The 19,429-nt window shown below is 32.5% G+C and overlaps 1 protein-coding gene across 1 annotated transcript; it reads right to left on the reverse strand.

Moving 5' to 3' along the window:
* Positions 1-3,641: 3,641 nt before the first annotated feature.
* On the reverse strand, positions 3,642-15,891 carry LOC133284693 (probable plastidic glucose transporter 1). The gene is made up of 12 exons (XM_061481770.1): positions 15,592-15,891; positions 14,728-14,928; positions 13,396-13,495; positions 12,627-12,739; positions 7,672-7,765; positions 7,437-7,593; positions 7,024-7,170; positions 6,856-6,929; positions 5,958-6,046; positions 5,057-5,171; positions 4,591-4,828; positions 3,642-4,093 (listed from the first exon to the last, which is right to left on the reverse strand). The coding sequence occupies exons 1-11, from the start codon at positions 15,621-15,623 to the stop codon at positions 4,646-4,648; spliced, it is 1,305 nt and encodes a 434-aa protein (XP_061337754.1). The 5' UTR covers positions 15,624-15,891; the 3' UTR covers positions 3,642-4,093; positions 4,591-4,645.
* Between the last annotated feature and the right edge of the window lie 3,538 nt (positions 15,892-19,429).

Here is a 19,429-nt window from a genome sequence, read left to right on the forward strand (position 1 = left end):
AATATATACTGTAGGAAAATAAAAAGTATTCTTTCTTTTCTATATTTATTTCATTAAACCTTCTCCCGTTCTTAATATATTGAAAGCAATACCCTTTTCGCCTTGCTTTGTGCTTATGATAGTTAATAGTTAATAACAATCTTTAAGGTAAGGGTACTATATAGCAGCATTGCAAAAGTAATTTAATTATTTGAATTCAAGTTTACCTATCACTTGAGTTACTTCTTATATATGCGTGATATAAGATCAACAATAATGTAATAATAATTTTTTTTATTAAAATTAACCCTATTCTGTCAAGAGATAGTTGAAGTTAATCTTTAATTATATTTTCGAGAAAAGTACCTTCTGCATCCTAAACAAAAATTATGGGCCCGGTTTAATTTCTTAGTAAAAAAAAATCGATTTGTGATCTTTCTGAAATTTAAAATAGACCTAATTAGTTAAAATTGTGGACCTCTGAAGTTCGAAGAAGACTCACGTTAGTCTCTCAAAAGAACTAACAATGGTCTATTTTGAATTTCAGAAAGACTAGGTGTCGACTTTTGTTTCCTAAGGGATTAATTGCTCCCGTAATACTGGTTGAGGACCCAAAAAATACTTTACTTTATATTTTTATATCAAAATTCAATAAAATCTTATTTCATAATTCAAGTTTTTAATTTAATACATTTTACAACTCGGACAATGGGCACTAATATAAATCTAATATAAAATAAGAGTAAAATACTTTTTGAGTCCTAAAAAAAATTAGGATGCTCATTTTAATCTTTGAATTTAAATAATGTAGTACTGAATATGTTAGTTGATGATTATCTTTATTAAAATATCATTGAGTTACTTATGCTGATTTATTGAGATATGATTATTCTAAATAAAATGCCTTGATTGATTTTGAGTTGATTATGATTATTGATAACTTATTATTACATCTTTTATATTTAGTTATCCATTTATTTTTTATTAGGATTATCAACTTTTGCTGATTATTTGTGTTTGTCTTTGTGCTGCAATGTCTTAGGAATGTGACTTTCATACTCAAAAGGGGGGTGAATTGAGTATTACAAGATTTTCGCAAAAGGCCCCTTCTAGTTTCTAAATAATCATTTCAAGCAAACTTTGATATATGGAAAGCTAATCAATACATTCCAACAATCCATAATATATAATATATCATAATTATAGAACTTATTCTAGCACATACAAGATATCAAAGAAGCAATTAAAATGCTAGAAATAAAGAGTTTAGAGAATTGCAAAACATAATATATCATGGTTCGGTCACCACCACTTGTGACCTACGTACAGGCTGAAGCCGCTTGATCAACTCTTTCACTAATGGTCAAGCTTCACGGGTGTTTGACAAACCTTTATAATCTTCCAAGACTTCGGGTTCTTGGATATCTTATAATCTCTAAGTTTACGGGTACTTGGCAACCTTACAATTCACTCCAAATTTACTTAGGTATTTGGCTATCTCTCAAACAATGGGTCTCACAATCCTTTCAACTCAAGAACACAAGGAGAGAAATATTTGGAAATGAATATACACTCTCAAAGTGTGGATATACAACTTGAAGCACTATGTGTATATGAATTTTCAAGATGAGCTCATATATTTTTGATCTTTAAAAGATATGAAAGAATATGCAAATGATAGTGTAGAAGCTCTCAAAGTATGCTTAATATGTGTAGGAATGATGCCCAATCAGTTTTAGAGTCATTGGGAATGCATATATAGTGTTTCCATTTAAAACTAGTCGTTTATAGCCATTATATGCATTTTGTCACAGTGGTAATCGATTACCAAATGGTGGGTAATCGATTACCTCAAATGGTAATCGATTCCCAACCTGACAACAAGAACATTGTTTCGTATTTTGGGCATAACTTGAGTTATACTTGTCGAATTGATGTGATCTTCGTGTCGTTGGAAAGATAAAATAAAGATATACAACTTTTATGAGAACACAAGATCTAAATCTATCATCTTGGATACGAAAAATTGTATGGAATGAAGTATAAAAATTATTCAGTAAATTCTAAGTTCAACTGTGTTCTATCTTGCTTCCAACCACTTTTTATGAAAGATTTTGACTTGATAAATTTGTTTTGAAGTTATAAAACATGTCAAGGATCTTTTCCATTGGTTCTTCAAATTTCTTTTAAGTATATAAAGGTTATGATTATACAATTCAAAAAAACACGTTTATTTTGAGAAAAACTTTGAGCTCATGCAATGCAATCTACCATATACCCTCACATATATTCTAAGTCCTAAAGATGTATTCTAAATATAATTTTATACTTAGCTTCATGCCCCTTGTCTTGAATTTTTACTTGAGCTTGATGCTTTGACTTGTTGGATATGACAATGCTTGACACTTTGTTGGTTTTGATCATTTTTCATCATGGTTATGATATTGAGCTTCTCTTAGCTATTGTCTATGGTTTGTTGTCTTTTTTTGTTTTTTTTTTTTGTATAAATGGTTTGTTGTCTTTGATCTTGGTGTTGCTCTTCTAATTATTCCTTGTTGCTCTTGATCCAACGATCTTGTTACTTTGATATGTTATTACTCTTCTTGTGTGACTACATCATACATCTTCAATATCCACATGTGGTTGATGCTTTTTGCTCTTGATTAATACTCTTCTCTTTTTGTTGTTGCCACTTTGTAATCATCAAAACATACATTGTATCTACAATCTCTCCCTTTTTGATGATGCCAAACTTAAAATAATGTATTTGAGTCTTCATGATCATGATATCATCATAGATCCTTATGATACACCTTGATTATTTCAAGGGTCTTTATCCAAAAACAATAATAAAATAAATAGACACATAAAATAAAAAAAGTAAATGCTCTAAATATTATTCATGAAATAATGTCAAAGTATAAGGTGTCATCTAACTATGAAATTGTTTCTAGCACATCTATACTAACATCTTTGTGGACTCCAAGGTAAAGCCACTCCATTTTTTAATTTTTATGGTGTTTATCAAATATATCCTTTTTTGTTAACATTTAAATTGTTATTTTTTATTGAATATTTGATTATTTATTTCACTCCTAAAATAACTCTTCCCATTGTAAACCCAAACTTTGTTTCCCATAAACTCTTTTGAAATAAAGGTAAAACAAAAAATGTGCTACCTTGAATCTTCTCAGGCCGTGGGTAAGTATGTAAGCATCTACCCACAACATTGATTAAGGTATTTTCATGTTTCCATCCATAAGGTCCGTACATCATATCGCAGGTACTAATCTAATCAAGTTAACCAATGCATTTTCTCAGTAACTCTCCACTAGGAACACTGTTTAGCAAATAATCAAATAATGTACTCAAATCTTCATGATCATGATTTCATCATAGATCCTTAAGATACACCTTGATTATTTCAAGGGCCCTTGTCCGTAAAAAAACAATAAAGTAAATAGAGACAAATAAAACAAAAAAAAGTAAATGCCTTAAATATTATTCATGAAATAATGCCAAAGTATAAGGTGTCATTTAGTGGTGGCAAAACGGATTAATATGACACGACACACATTCAACTTGTACATGAAACAACACGACCCATACACAACACGTAGTTGTTGACGAGTCAAAAACACAAACCCCACCCATTGCGTGTCAAAGGTCGACGCGACACAACATTCAAAATTTGAATTTTTTTTTAAAAAAAAAACACAAAAAAATTGAGAATTTTTTTGAAAAAAAATTAAAAACAAAAAAACCTAAAACAGACAAGTAATCTATATAATTCCTATACAAGTACTAAAATGGACAAACAATTAAAATGAAAAAAAATAACATTCACCAAAGTCCCTAAATCTCAACTAAAATTGCATAAATTGTCATCATCCTCAAAAAGCATCAACAACCTGATAAATAATCCAAATGAGAATATTACAAATATCATCAACTTCTTTTTTTGCTGGCCCCTTGTCATGTGCAACAGCTAAATAATCAACACTGTCAACTCCCTCATCCAATAGTGTTAAGCTCAGAGTCACCAACATCTTCCTCTTCCATTTTGTAGAAACTACTTCTCACCTCGAGCCACTTCAAGTGGAAAAATAAATAGCTGCAGAAATAAGTGAAATTCCAAATATATAAGGAATGTGGATCATCAAGTCTCTGATGGTATATTCTTTTTTACTTTTTTTTTTTCCGATGACAATTATAAAATAAAAAAAACAATGCAACATCGCTGTATGAAACAGCAGCATTAGTGAAACATTGAAGGATCAACTAATTAAAAACTTCATTAGCAAGTTGATATATATATATATATATATATATATATATATATATATATATATATATATAGATATTCTTACACCAGTGTAAGAGTTAGAAGTCTTACACTCAATCTTAAGTATTGATCCACTTGTATCCAATGACTCATATTACTAAAAAATTTAAGCCGTTAGATATAAATAGAATCAATGGATAAGATTGAGAGTGTAACTTACACTGGTGTAAAATGATCCTCACCCATATATATATATATATATATATATATATATATATATATATATATATCAATGAGAGAACAAAATCATTGTCAAACACCCACACCTTTCAACCATGTCCGGTATACATGGATCAGTATATTATAACATTCATCAGTGGCTCAAGCTTGCTGGTTTAAGGACCGTTCAATTTCTTCTAAAGAGCGACCCTTAGTTTCTACTATGAATTTATAGGCAAATGCTGCGGCTAACAGGGAAACTGCTCCAAAGCTGGCATATACTGGTGCAACTCCAAATTTCTCCACCAACTCAAGGAAGAATAATCCCACCACAAAGTTGCAAACCTGGATATAAAGGTAAATTTTTAAAAAATAGTAGTTTACTTTAAATTGAACACCAACATGATGAAGAATGTCTTACTATACAAATAAGCTTATATTCATACCTAACTAGTATGAATAAAAGATATAAAAACTACTTTAAAAGAGCACCAAACCGGGGGAGAGGGGATCACACATGCAGCTTCAAGCACAACACGCAACTACCAACTGAAAATATGTTTTAATACCCACCCAATGGGTAGAAAAACTGAACCCCATGATCTTCCCTCGAGTCCTGGAGCTGCAAAGCTCTGGTATAATGATGCCAGTTACAGGGCCAGCTCCAATTGCGAAAGAGAATATATACCTGTAAAATTGTATAAACCGAAAATGCATCACCCATGTGCCAATATTCCAGAAAATATGAAATATTGGAAACTATCTCAGAACATCTTCGTCATCATTTATGGTCATGTTAATGAAATGTTGTCGCATCGCACATTGTTATTGAGTTAGAAACAGTAAGATATTATTTCAATAGCAAACAGGGTAGTCAATCATGCGCTATGTTGCTGTCGCATAGGTGGCTACAATAGTAAGTCAATCCCATTGTTTTCGCATAGCATCTGCTATCGCAGCTAATATCATGGAAAATCGCAGTTGTCGTGCCCGGTATGGTGCTCAGGGACAAAAACCCATCTTTGCCCCCATTTTTTAAGTTTTTCAACATCAACATCATTTTTATTCGAAGGTAGTTGGGGTCGGCGGTCGATGAACCAAAAAAGAAAAAACAAGAACAGATCGAGGGAGAAGAAAAACATTTTCCAAGTTTTCCAACCCATTTGTTTTTTTATGATTCCAAATTCAACCACAGGAGATGCCATGCAGGCCAGAAAATAGATAGAATCATGCTACACAGCACAACGAAGGTACCATGTAAATCCAATTAGATGTAAGTTAACTATTCCAATCATATACAGTTATTTAACCAAGTCCAGTAAGTTTAAAACTCCACTTTCTGCAAATAAGTGATAACCAAGCAAATGGACATATTTATTCAGAAATGGGGATGTGGGGGGCAGAAAAGGCTAGGTTGCTCTTGGAGAAGGCCAATTTCACTAGATTCTAAGAGCAGCAGCAAGTAGATGCTTACATGATAGTTCCTAGTATTGATAAGTTGTTGCTTGGTTGTTCATCCAATGGAAAAATGACAGAACAGACCACAAGAATAATTGAAATTGCCTACAAAGAAACAGAAGTAAAAGTCATGAGTAATAATCCAGTGAGAGAAGGCTAGTCTGAACTAGGAACAAGATCTGAACGAATTCAGTGCATGCCTGTGCGCACGTAATAGGAACTTAAAGCATAGATCTATTTTATTTATATTAACATTGTATCTCTTCGTCTACTACTGATATGGTGGACAAATCAACAATGAAGGAAGGTGAAGATATACAGAATAAAAGTGAAATAAAACACAACTCCACATTAAACCTCGACTAACAAGGGTAGAGGTAAGAGCAATTTTTATATGCAGTGTTACCCTTGCATATTGACAAAGAGGCTAGTTTCCGCACTCGAAGTTGTGACCTTTCAATTACAAAGGAATAGCTTTACTACTACTAAATAACACATAAAAAAAAAAAGAAACAGTGCAGAACTTTGAGGGTCTACTCCCAATCCTTTCCTCACCAAAATCTTGCCAAACCTCTCCTTTCCCCATCAAATTTAATCTCCCACTGAGACAGACAGACCCTCACTCAATCCATGGCTTCTTTTCTCTCCTCTTGCCACATCTGAATTCAGTTATGCTCCTCAGCATGAATATTCTTCTTAGTTTCCCATTTGTCCTCATTACTCATTACCCACTTGTGTTGATCCTCTACTTCCTATCCCCTTCCTAGGAGCATAAATATTAGTAATAGCGGTATATCAGTGCACATGTGCCTGTAGCAACGCATCGTCGCATCCTTGTGAATGGATGACTGGATGTGCTTTAGTTTACATAAAATTACCTATAAAGAAGTTATGGACATCTTGTACGCACTCACCATTCCTAAGTAACTTCCTATTAGAAGTTTCTGTCTCCCTTCCCTGTCGATTAAGTATAAAGCACAAACTGCACCTGAAGAAAAAACAAAAGTTCACAGCAATCAGAATCTGATTCCAAGAAGAAATATATATTAAAATAAAAAAGAAATACAGTGCAGGCTGCAAACCTGCAAAGTTAGTAAGCCCAACAAACAAGCTTGCGAAAGCACTGTTTTGAACTCCAACATCTTGAAAGGTCAATGATGAAAAATAAAGGACTCCATTTATGCCTGCAAACTGCTGAAGCACAAAAAGAGTACCTCCAATAAAGGCAACTGCAATCATACAAGATAATCCACTAAGAACTTTATGCTTCAAGTGCCATATGCAAGTAATGATTATAGATGTGTACTTGTTTATGAAAGAAGAAAATTGTATTTCATGAAGCTAAATTCAATCACATCTCGGGGCAGAAACTATTACTGCAACGTGCTTAAATTTCTCCTGACCTGTTATTCAATCTATATTAGGATAGGGAAAAGAATAGTTTCCATGCACAGAATGCTGTCTAAAAGTAACAGTCAAACCACCTTGACACAACCTCTAGAATGTGGCTCCTCCAAGATCTCTGACCATCGGCTGTCCAAATCATTACCATCATTCTTGCTGACAGACTGAAATTCTTCAATTGCACTCTCAACTTCAGATGCTCCCCAAAGCTCACGTACTACTGTTTTAGCATCATTTATTCTCCCAACCTGAGCAGAAATATTAAAGCTTTATATAAACAGTGGAAAAGCTTATAAATTGTCAGATACGAAAACAACAAATCCTACCTTGCAAAGCCAGCGCGGACTATCAACAGCAAATTGCATACCAAGTGCAACAACAAAACCGGGGATGCTTGCAATATAAAGCATTGTCCTCCACCTGAAATATGTATTTGTTGGTGCCATGTAGGCATTATTTGGAAAATAATTTTCTATTTTAAAGACTACAATATACAAATGATGGAAAAATCACAATCAAAAGAGACTCAAATTGCTCCCATATGAATTTATGAGATAAGTGCAGGTTAGATTTCAGTGAACATTATAAAGTGTATTTCTATAACAGTTTTAAGTTCAAATTGGATACAGTATTGAAATCAAGATGTTAAGGGTAACTATAGAAAGGCAGAATTCCAGAGGGAAGAGATCGAGAGGAGGAGAGAAAGATTGGAAGAAGGTAATTACTTGGTTATTCCATACATCCTTCATGTCTTTTATAACAACAGATTACAAGGATTTAAAATACTAAAAATATTTTATACTAATCTGGACTAATTGATACTAATCTATTGATACCAATAGTTTATTAATGGAAGCTAACAAATGCTTATTGATACTAATTGGGACTAATTGATATCAATCCAATATTTTATAAATGGAAGCTAGCAATTGCTAATCAATACGAATGAAGATGTAAATCTTCCTTAGCCACATTTAGGAATGTTTCTGCACTGGGAGTAAATGTGAAGCCCTTGATGCGTAACATGTCTAAAGGCCATTATTACGAAACATTATTTTACCGTAGTTTTTTTTGAAAAATTCAAAATAAGGCTAAAAGCCTATGGCTGTGGCTCTACATCCATGAAGTCCAATTTGAATTGTCAGGAAGTATGGAAATAAGCCACATTCTGGGAAGTTTTCATTTTAAGACTAATCCATGAAAAAATGACCAAGAGAAAAGACACACGTATGACACAATACAAATACGGAAAGTTGTTGTTCTTGAAGAGGAAAAAGATACAATACTGCAAATAAACATCTATATGAAATAAATTACTAAAACAATATACATTTGCATGTATTAAAACAAAAGAAAAGAAAGAGATCATCACACAAAGAAAAATGCTAGGTTTAAGTCAGTCATTAAAGAACATTCTCACACAAAACTAAAACTGAAAGTCAAAATACAGATTATTAAACCTTCAGCCAATGGAATCAACGATGTTCTCACATTCTCAAGGAAGGTTTATTTTCAAGTCTCGTTGAATCTTCCTTTAAACATCCCATATTAACATACCAAAAACAATAACAAAATTTGAAAGTCCATAAACATACACAAAAGCAATTTTCGTCTATGATGCACCGACACTTCAAAAAACCTGACATATCGTATCCGACACTCCAACACGCATTGTAGAGACTCAAAAAAGGGTTCAAAGGTTGCGTTGCGTTACGTTTTTAGTTCCAACTATTAGATTCGTTAGATTATCATTACCATTTTATCGAGTTCAATATAAATATTTGGGATATCTTATATTTCTTTGCAAAATTGATGGGTATTATAAGTTAACCTTCATTTTTTTGTTAGATTATTGAATATTAAATATAATATACACTACGAAAATTAAAAATATTATTTAATATCAAAACATGTCATAATGTGTCGAAATCTAACATTTTTTAGAATTAACGTGTCAGAGTGTCGTGTCGTGTTCTGTGTATGTGCTGTGCATTATAGATTTTCGTAGCTTCTCGTACTGGGGAAGTGATGAGGCTCTCACATTTTTGGGGAAGGTTTTTTTTCCTCATCTTGTTGAATATCTTCCTTAAGACATTCCATATAAAAATATCAAAAAATAAAAATAAAATAAAAAATTCAAAGTCCATAAACATACACAACAACAATTTTATTGCTCAAAGATGCTAAATAAGAAATAACAATAGGGTTTGGATATTGTGCCTACATTTTTTTATGCCACTTTACCTACTCATTTCCAACACCGTTAGATCAGAATCTCAACTAAACATTTATCCTTTCTCTCTCCTCTTAAGATTATGATGTAACGGTATTGGAAAGGAGTAGATAGAGTAGGCATATAAAAAAGTAGGCATTTTATCCTATCCCGTATACATATCAATGAAATAGGGCATTATCTATTAATTAATTTCTTTTTAATCAAAAGAAAAATAAATACAAAGTAGGCTTTGACCAGTTTCCCATGGTCAACCAACCCCAAGGACCCTAAACCAAAAAGGATTGCAGTCAAATAATGAAAACAAAACAATGCACTATCTAATTTATTACATGTTCTCTCCATTGCTGTGTATTAGCCGCCATAACGTAATGATCTGCGTAATCAACCCCGTCATTTCTAACCAATTTCACCCTTTTAATTGAATTGTGATTAGTACAGGTGAAAGTGAGAGCAATAGTGAGAACAAAGTAATCAAATATAGATTGCGGCATGCTGCAGCCAGTGTTGTAAAAACGTAGTGTCGAAACGTGGAAACGTACGTTTGTATGACAAAAAACGTGTCGAAACGGTAGTTGAAACGGGTTTTGGGTCGAAACGGTTGAAACGTAGTGTCAACTCGTAAACTCGGTTGAAACGTAGTGTCAACTCGGTATTCATTTAACCATTTTTTTTTTAAATTTGAAACTAATGACTGAGTGTCTGAATGGAATTAGGTTTTTATCTTGGGCCTAAGCTATCGCATAATTTGTGTTGTTGTCATCTGCAATCGCAACTTGAAGTCTAAATCATTTTTTTAATTTGGCTTTAAACACACTTTAACTTAATTAATCGAAGCATTGTAGATTTTCTTTTTTTCATAATATCTGTTAATTGCAATTGCTGTAATAATTAACACATTAGATTTAAATTATCCTACTTCCACCATTTTTTATTTTATTTTCTTTAGTGTTTAAACTTAAATTTGTGATGACTTATGTATTCATGTATTTTGGATATATATATATATATATATATATATATATATATATATATATATGTTGGATATATTTTTTAGTAAGTAATAAACTCTTACGTTTCGTTTACGTTTCACGATTTTACGTTTTTGCTCACCCCTACCGTTTCTACGTAGACTCTACGTTTTAACAACATTGGCTGCAGCCAACCCCAAAAAACGTTATAGTGCTATAGCGGGTTGTGGTTGCGAAAATAGCGGAATAAATATATGACAGAAATAATGACAAAAAGAAATATTTTTTAAAGGCAAATATAACAGAAGTGACAGAGAGAGACGCAGATAGACTAAAAAACCCTTACATTTTTTTTTCTATTACACATTTAAATTTTGGACAAAATTGACATTTTGCCTTATGACAGCAATATGGCGCTATTGCGTTCTGGTGCGGCGCGGTGTTGCGTGGTTTCTTGCGGCGAGGCACCGCAACACCCATACGTCGCGGCTCGAGGCGCAATTAACTACTATGAGTGAGGAACAGTTGGTAATTGACAATGTATATGTTTATTTCACTCCCATCCTTGCCAGCAGCAAGTACGTTCCTCTCATTTTATTTTCCACCACACAGAACAAAGTATAAGATTGTTACACGATTGAAATAATGCTACTAAGGCTGACAAGTGACTCTCAAATCAATCAGTACCATACTTGTGAATGGCCCTGCTTTAGCGCGCTATAGCGGAGTTGCGTTGCGGTGCAGCAGCCGACCGCCACAGACCGCGCTGCAATGGTCAGGCGAAGTGTAGCGGATGTAGCAGCCGCTATTGCACCGCTACAGTAGTTTCTGCAAAAACATCGTAGAAGGAAGAGATTTACAACTTAGATACAAGTGAAAGTAAAGATGATGATTTGGATATTCATGATTTCAATTATGATTAGTTCCTTTAGTTTTTTGATTTTGACATTTCATTTAAGTGGCAGTTTGAATTTTGACTAATTTTTCCACTTTATTTTGTTGTGTTACATTATTTGAGACTTTAATTCTTTTAATTTGCTTATGATTTGAATTTTAATGTTTGAAATCATTTATGTTTGAGTTCGAGATCCTTCAAATTTGTTTTTTATGTCACATTTTCATATTTTAAGTTTTATATTTGTGGAGTACAATTTAGTGTATCACTTAGGTACACTTTGCACAGTAGCGTTGTACACTTGTAGCACTACCCTCTATAGCGCTGTAGCAGTTTGGAGGGTCAGCCGCTACGCGCTGCTATCCGAGATTAATAAGTATGATTAGTACAGGATTATGGTAGCTAATCTAAATATGCTACAGCGACAAATCAACTTGCTAGATAGTGGATGCGTACTAATACGAAATATTTAAGCCAAGTTACTCTTCATAGGCCTTGTAAACCACATAGTATTCACTTGTGTTGTGAGACTAGAGGTGTCACAACTTCTACATCATAAGTAAGGTGTACCCATTAACAGAATGCAGTATAATTACCTAAATTACACGTATCAAATGTCTGGTCATAGTCATGTGACTTGCATATTGATACGAACCTTAGGAGAGCCTCACCTCAAAAGCTAGCTCATGAGGTAGGAGAGCCCAAAGTCTATATAAACTCCACACCAGACCCTTATGTTTCATATGTGGTACTCCAAGTCTCATACCTTGAAGTAGGATCATAGCACATATCCAATACATGTAAAGCTCCTTCCTAGGAGCACCAGTGCTTCATAGATAAAAATGCATTAAGATGTGCTTCAAGTAATTACATATAAACCAAAGCATCATAGCCAGATCATCAACAAAATAGAAGACGACAACATAGAAAGTTTCAACAATTCACACACACAAACATATTTATTAGAGCACATCCATAGACAATTTCAGTGGAAAAGCTCAGGAAACCTAAAAAATTATTCATCAAATACATCTGTCATCCTTGTTTAACATTCAACATATTTTACATTCCAAGTAAAATCATTCATTTAGATCAGTCTACCATACAAACACAAGGGAGGAATTGTGAGATATATATGAATTCTACGAGTCTACAAGGAAAAAAAATTACAAAGAAACTCACCAATGTGGATCATTCTCAGAAGGAATTCCAAGAAATAGTGAAGCAATAATGCCAAGGCAAGTGCCAATTTGACATAAGGACCCTAGTGCACCCCTATATTTTGTTGGAGCAACCTACACCACGTATGACAGTGAAAAGACATCAGTGAGAAGGACTTGCTATTGTTATCTTAAAATTTCTTTCCTCCACGTATCAAACAAATTTCAGCAAGTATCAGACCCCCTATTTAGTTAGTTAGAAAGAGTAACGACGGATAAAAATAATAGGAGAGATATAATACAGATCAGTTTTGGTTTGGAGAATAGAGGTTGGAAGGGAGAGCCAGAATCAGGACTATTGAATTTCCCAAGGCTAGGAAAGTTAATTATCTCTATTTATTCTTTGCATCCTCTCCTCTCGATTCTGCAATCACCTTGATTCAGAATTAGGGAGAAGAGTGATTTCAATAAAAGCTCATCTTTTTCTATCTGTTTTCTATTATTTTCTGGTCCAGTTCCTATTAGTATATCATGTTAGAACTATTTCATTTGGAAGCATGATTGTACTTTCTACAGGGGAGGGACCCCTTGAAGTATGATTGCAGTAAAAATTAACAACAATTAGAACTTATCCTGTTTTATTTGCATTATAGTCGATAAATAAGCACCACATTTGGAAAACATTACATGGATTTGGCATATATAGTGTAGAGATCAGATAAGTCAACCCAGTATAGTTAGAGAACAAGAAAATAATTATGTACAAAGATAAAGTTGATATCAACAAGTACCTCAGATATATATATTGGAACAAGAACGGTATTCACACCTATACCAAGACCAACAAGAAATCTTCCCCCAAGAATCTCGTTCAAGGTGTAGGCTTTCGCACTGTCACAAATTTGAACAGTTAAGAATATCCTCTAGTTCAAAGCAACAATAATCTCAAATCAAAGTGTTTGCAATCTGTGGGCAATGTAAGTATTAATGATCAACCGGAATGTAAAGCCGATCATGTTACAATCACAAATCATCTATGCATAACAAAAGCATATTTCAGAACAAAGAGTTAGAAATAGCAGATAATAATACTACAGCAGAGAAACATTATGCACTAGTTATTTTCAACACATTGGAAATAAGTTCAGACATTTAAGATACCTAATTAAAGTCTAAGTATGAGAAACATGTTTAATACTGAACAATCATTGAACATACATGCCAAAGGACAAATTGTCATAGATATTATCTTAGTTAAAATTAAAATACAAGCCTTTTTTCTCTATAACCCAGGGTATAAGGCAGGTTCAAAAAAAAAAAAAAAACACTAAATTCATAATCAGTGGGAAAAGACAAAATGAAACACCAAATAGAAGGATAGAAAACCAGTGCAATTAATTTATACCAATCAATGTTTTGGGACCAAAAGTTTGCTAGCCAGACATGGAAAATTTCAATCTTCCCCCACTTATCATAAGAACCTTTTCACAGACGTCAAGCAAGCATTAAGCCAACAACTATAAATGAGGTAGTGGCTTTCAAAGTATTGAAGTTGCCTCCTTTCAAAAAGATGATTGTGAAAGAAAATTAGGAACACTATCTGGTGAAATCTTGAAAAAAGATGCTGTAATTGTCCTTGCAAAGCTCAAAATACTCTTACAAAAATGTACAAAAGTAAATCTAAGAGGAAATGAAACAAAACAAAAAGAGTGTCTGTAAAACAGATTACAAAAATATCATTTAACAAACATGCACTAAATAAGACAGATTTTTTGCTTTTAGTTAAAACTTTTAATTGCATTTTTAAGTAGATGGAACAGTATGACATACTAAATTTTTACACAGTAAATGGATCAAATTTAAATCCCACTTAAAAACTAGTTAGCTTTTTAAGCATAGAACAGTTCATGGAGAGAAAAATATGGATTCCAAAAAGCATGCAAATGAATCAGTTATGAGAATCATATCATAAGAAGATTTTTCTGTCAAGAAGCTTTAATTCTGATGCGAGTAAGCCAGTTGGGAGGATTCATTTTCAAAATCTTCACATGAAAGCTAGACAATCTCAAGATCCACAAGAAAAACGGATGCTTCCAATAAATTTCACTAACCAAGTACGCTACCTTATTATTGCCCCAAGGATTAAGGGTATAGAATCGATCTGAAATGTGAACCGACAACCAAGTTTGTCTACCAAAGAACCAGCGCTTATGCTCCCAATAAATGCACCAGCAATAAAAATACTGACCACAAGTCCCTCAATGAATGAGTTTCCCTCAAAACCAAGCTCCCGGGCAATGGAAACAATAGGACCATTCATGACTCTGCAGAATATGCATCCAGTTTCAAATAATTCACAAACAGGCTAGAAATTCAAAAACCAAATGACCACCTAGTTTTTATAAGTTCATCAAGTTGTGCCTCAGTTTCACATAAAAGAATCATAGATAATTGGCTTCAGAATAATCTCATAAGTCACAACACTAATCATCTATTCTTGCTTTAAGAAATGGAATATCATCCTGGGTTTTACTTTCACAAGCTCAATGGAATACACTCATCCAGCTTTATTAAACTTCAACTACAACTTTTTAACTGTTTATTTCTAATCAACTGCCAATATAATTTATTTTATTCTATTTTATTTAAAAAAAAAAAAATCATCAAATCATGTGTTGCTACATCACAAAAAGAGTTTGATATTAAAGGATGATATAAAAATGTATTAGACTGACAATTGATCATATTAAACTGCTTCTTTTTTTTTAAGTTGGATACTTAATCTTGTGATCTGTTACATAAAATTCTCAGCATATGAAATGCACCCTGTCATAAATTCGTAAAAGTATAAACTTCTACTTAACTCCTCACTTCCCCAATAGAAAAATGGCACCTTTCCATGAGAACAAGTCACCGCAGCAATTCCTTCTACAAAATCTAACTTGCGAGGAAGTAAAACAAACACAGAAATAGAATGAGATACTGACCCAATATGATACCCAAATATAAAATTGGACATTGACGCAACAAGAACATGAGGAAAAGCAGGCAACCATCCCAAATCAAATTCTCCACCACCCTTTTCATCAAATGAAAGTTTTGTTCCTTCATCTGCGAAATTACGATTCTCTGACTCGGGAAACCGATTCTTGAGGGCTGAAACTCGGAGCTTAGGAAGGCGAAAGGAGTATTTGAGACTGTAAGTTTCCGTTTTGGATTTGGAGAAGGAAACAAGTTTGGGGTTGGAATGAGGTGAGACGATCGCCGCTGAAACAAAATGAACGGAATTCATAGTTCAATAGTGTAAATGAGAAAGAAAAACAAATGTACAAACATCCTTAAAAGCGCATAATGCAAAGGTCACGTGACTCACGTGCTGTTTTTTTCCCACTTTTATTTTAGGGGGGACAGATCCACTTACCACCACTAAAGTATACCACCTATACAACTAAACAACTAATATGATTACAAGGAAAAATAAATTTTGTCTATTTAAAAGACATAGAATTGTGTCATTTTAGATCAGAAAATGATATATTCTAATTTTTTTTTAAAAAAATCACTCATTTTTTCCTCGTAATTTTTATTGTTTATGTCTTTCTCTCACATAAAATAATATAATTTTATATTTTTTAAAATACAAACACTGAACCTTTTATATAAATAAGAAGGAGAAAGATCCGTTTACAAATTTGTTTTACAAATTACACTATGAAGTATGACATGTCATACACTCTTAATTAAAGTATGACCGATCATTCGTAGGAGTGTATTGGATTGAGATTTCAAAGGATTTTAATGGATTGTTTTTGGACAAAAAAATCCGTTGGTATTCGATTAGGATTTTAATGGATTGAAAAAAAATCATGTGATATTCGATTAGGATTTTAAAGGATTATTTTAGAATCCGTCCAAATTCGTTGGTATTCAATCAGGATTTTAAACAATGGAATCACAATCTCGTGGTATTCAAAAATCCGAAGATTTTAATGGATTTTCTATTGGTGTGGATTTCGTGAGACTTTTTTGTGAAAAATATAAATAAGATGCCTCTCTCACAATCTCACCCCAACCCCTAGAATTTCTTGAGATTCTTCTATTGCAGTGTTTTCTTCTTACTTTGGTAGGTTGACGGCTCGAAATTGGGTTCCGCCATGGGAGCTTCGTCAAAACTAAAAAAAAAAGCATACTTTTGAGGATTGATGGAAATCAATGGTGATTAAGTTAGTTGTAAAGGTTGTAAACTTTTTTTTTGGTAAGTATATCCTTCCCCATTATGTTTTACTGATTGAGAAAATTATATTTGGTTTTACTTTTTTTATTAATTTCATTGTATTTCTTTGTTATTTTTTTATGGGGAAGATTATACTTACAACCTATTTTTGTCTACAACCTTTTACAACCATATCTTAACCGTTGATTTTCGTCAATTAATGGTTATTATTTTCGCAAGTCAAACTTATTAATAATATTTAATTTGCAATGAATGATAACCGTTGATTGATAGAAATCAACAGTTAAGATATGATTGTAAAATATTGTAAACAAAAATAGGTTGTAAGTATAACCTTTTCCTTTTATATTGACTCTTGTAATTTTGAATGTTTGTTAAAAATTCATATGGTTTTTTAAAATCTTATAAATCCATATTGTCCTTTCAAATCTTATGAATTCTATTAAAATCCTTTAAAATCCAATCCTATGAAATCTTGATTGTAAAAAAAGTCTTTTAAAAAAGTCTATAAAGTCTCTCCAATTCTAAAATGTCATTTAAAATCTGTAGTATTTTTTATCTCAAAAAAGTCTTTTAAAATCCTAATCCAATACCTCCTTATTATAGTTTGTAAGAATTTATAAATATAAGATTTCCCCGTAAGAATTTGAACACATAATACAATACCACCTCTCCAAACCCCTTACCACCGGAAGACGCCAAAACGACTACATTGATTCGCCAATGAGGGTTGGCAACTTACGCCCACGCTAATTGTCATTTGTGTTTGATTCTTAATTTTTGCCGTTTGATGGGTGCTATGCTATGTATTCTTACTTCAAAAAATTCTTAATAAGTTTGATGGTCTTTTATATTCCTGCATGAGGTCTTTCATGAGAGTTGGCTCATCTTGTGAATGTGATATGATAATGACATTCATCATAGTCAACTACACTAACCCTTGGTAAAGTTTCCTTAATTAGATTTGATCAAAATCGACAATTGGTATTTTTTTCTCTTATCTGTCTATTAGTTTTTATAAGTTATTTATCAAAAATTCGACTAATCAGATTTAAATTCTATCAAATTCATATAGAAGGTGGCTCTCCCGAAAATAAATTTTCGGTTCTTAAGATTTGAATTGGAAACCTGCTCTATTTCCACATGTTGGTTTGTGACCAAGGTGACAAAGGACTTTCTTTCTTCGCAACAATTTCACACATTGATAGCCATTCTTGAAAAGAGCCTCACTCTTTAAAGACTTCGAGCAACCATCTTCGCCTTTGTGTTTACCGTCGTCCACTTCTAAAGCACCAAATTAAATTAAATTCTTTCTCAAACATTTAACATTTGACAATGCCATTGTAGATTTTAATTTGCACAATGCCAAAACAAATTTTCAAAGATGTTTATCACCTAAACTAAAACCGAACTTTCATTAAATGGCTTATAAATGATAAATAATCTCTATGAAAAGTCATGTGTAACATCCTCAATAAAGTAAGAAAAATAAAAATGATATAAATTTATTTATCTTTATCTTTTAATATTTCTAATTAAATAAAATAAGAAAGCAATAATGAAATGATTTTATTTTAAATATTTCAATATGAAACAATTTAATTAAATACAATTATAAATTTGATTATCGAAAGTATATTTTTACAACTATCTTAAACAACTTATATTTTACAATAGAAAAAATATTAAAGTGCATCATTTTAAGGGTCATATTAGTCCAATTTCGATTAATATTCAAGACTTTGCCAAAGTAACACGTTGCTTACCCAAATCAACAGTTCCGTCTCTCGAACTTCCTACAAATAATCTTTTGAATAAAACAAACTTTTAACTTAATAGATACATATATTCTAAACTAATTTTTAAAGTAGCAAAGTTTATTTTCATGATCCATATAAATGCACAAGCTATAAGCAACAACATGATTAAGTTGAAAGACGGTTTGAAAATTGCTTTCCGAACTCTATCTATTCCCTTCCTTTATCAACGTTTGGGATGTTACATGCCTACAAGCTTCTGCTTCTTTCGTCATCAAATCACACCATATTAAGAGAGAGGCCTTTTATCCTCACTCTTACACTTCTTGAGAAACTTATTAGGAAGTCACTCATATCAGAATTGCTCCAAATCAAACATGTTATTACGAGATGGATGTCTAAAGAGAAAGGCAGCATTAAATAGCTAGGCTAGAGAAAGATGTGAATCGATTTAGTCAAGAGACTACTTACTATGGTGTTTAAACAAGTTTGATAAATGTAGCTAGTGTACATGTGTTTTTTATAATGACCACAACTGGTAAATCTTAGTTAGAGATTTAATTTAAGGATTAAAATGTCAAAATTAGATTCAGAACGTGATTTCCAGTGTTTTGACTGTAATTATGACTAGGTTATGAACAGTGACTTCTGCCGGGTATTTTGCCAAAAATGAGAAAAAAATTCAATTCATGCCAAATAAGTTATTTTATGACAAAAAAATGTAATATATGTTAAGTTTGTAAGATTAAGTGTAAGTAATGTAAATTAAATAGGTAAAAAACATATATTCTATTTTTCCACTTAAATGACACTAGGAGAGACAAAACATAACTC

The sequence above is a fragment of the Gastrolobium bilobum genome, unplaced genomic scaffold (genome assembly GCF_033153095.1).
Source record: "Gastrolobium bilobum isolate Gb01-03AN ecotype WA unplaced genomic scaffold, APGP_CSIRO_Gbil_v1 utg6879, whole genome shotgun sequence".
Classification (NCBI taxonomy): Eukaryota; Viridiplantae; Streptophyta; class Magnoliopsida; order Fabales; family Fabaceae; genus Gastrolobium; species Gastrolobium bilobum.

Coding starts and splice junctions, on each gene's coding strand:
- LOC133284693 (XM_061481770.1), bottom strand. CDS start 15,623: ATGTCCAATTTTATATTTGGGTATCATATTGG. Junction 14,929..15,591: donor ATATTTGGGTATCATATTGG/GTCAGTATCTCA, acceptor CATATTCTGCAG/AGTCATGAATGGTCCTATTG. Junction 7,171..7,436: donor GGAGGAGCCACATTCTAGAG/GTTGTGTCAAGG, acceptor GTATGATTGCAG/TTGCCTTTATTGGAGGTACT.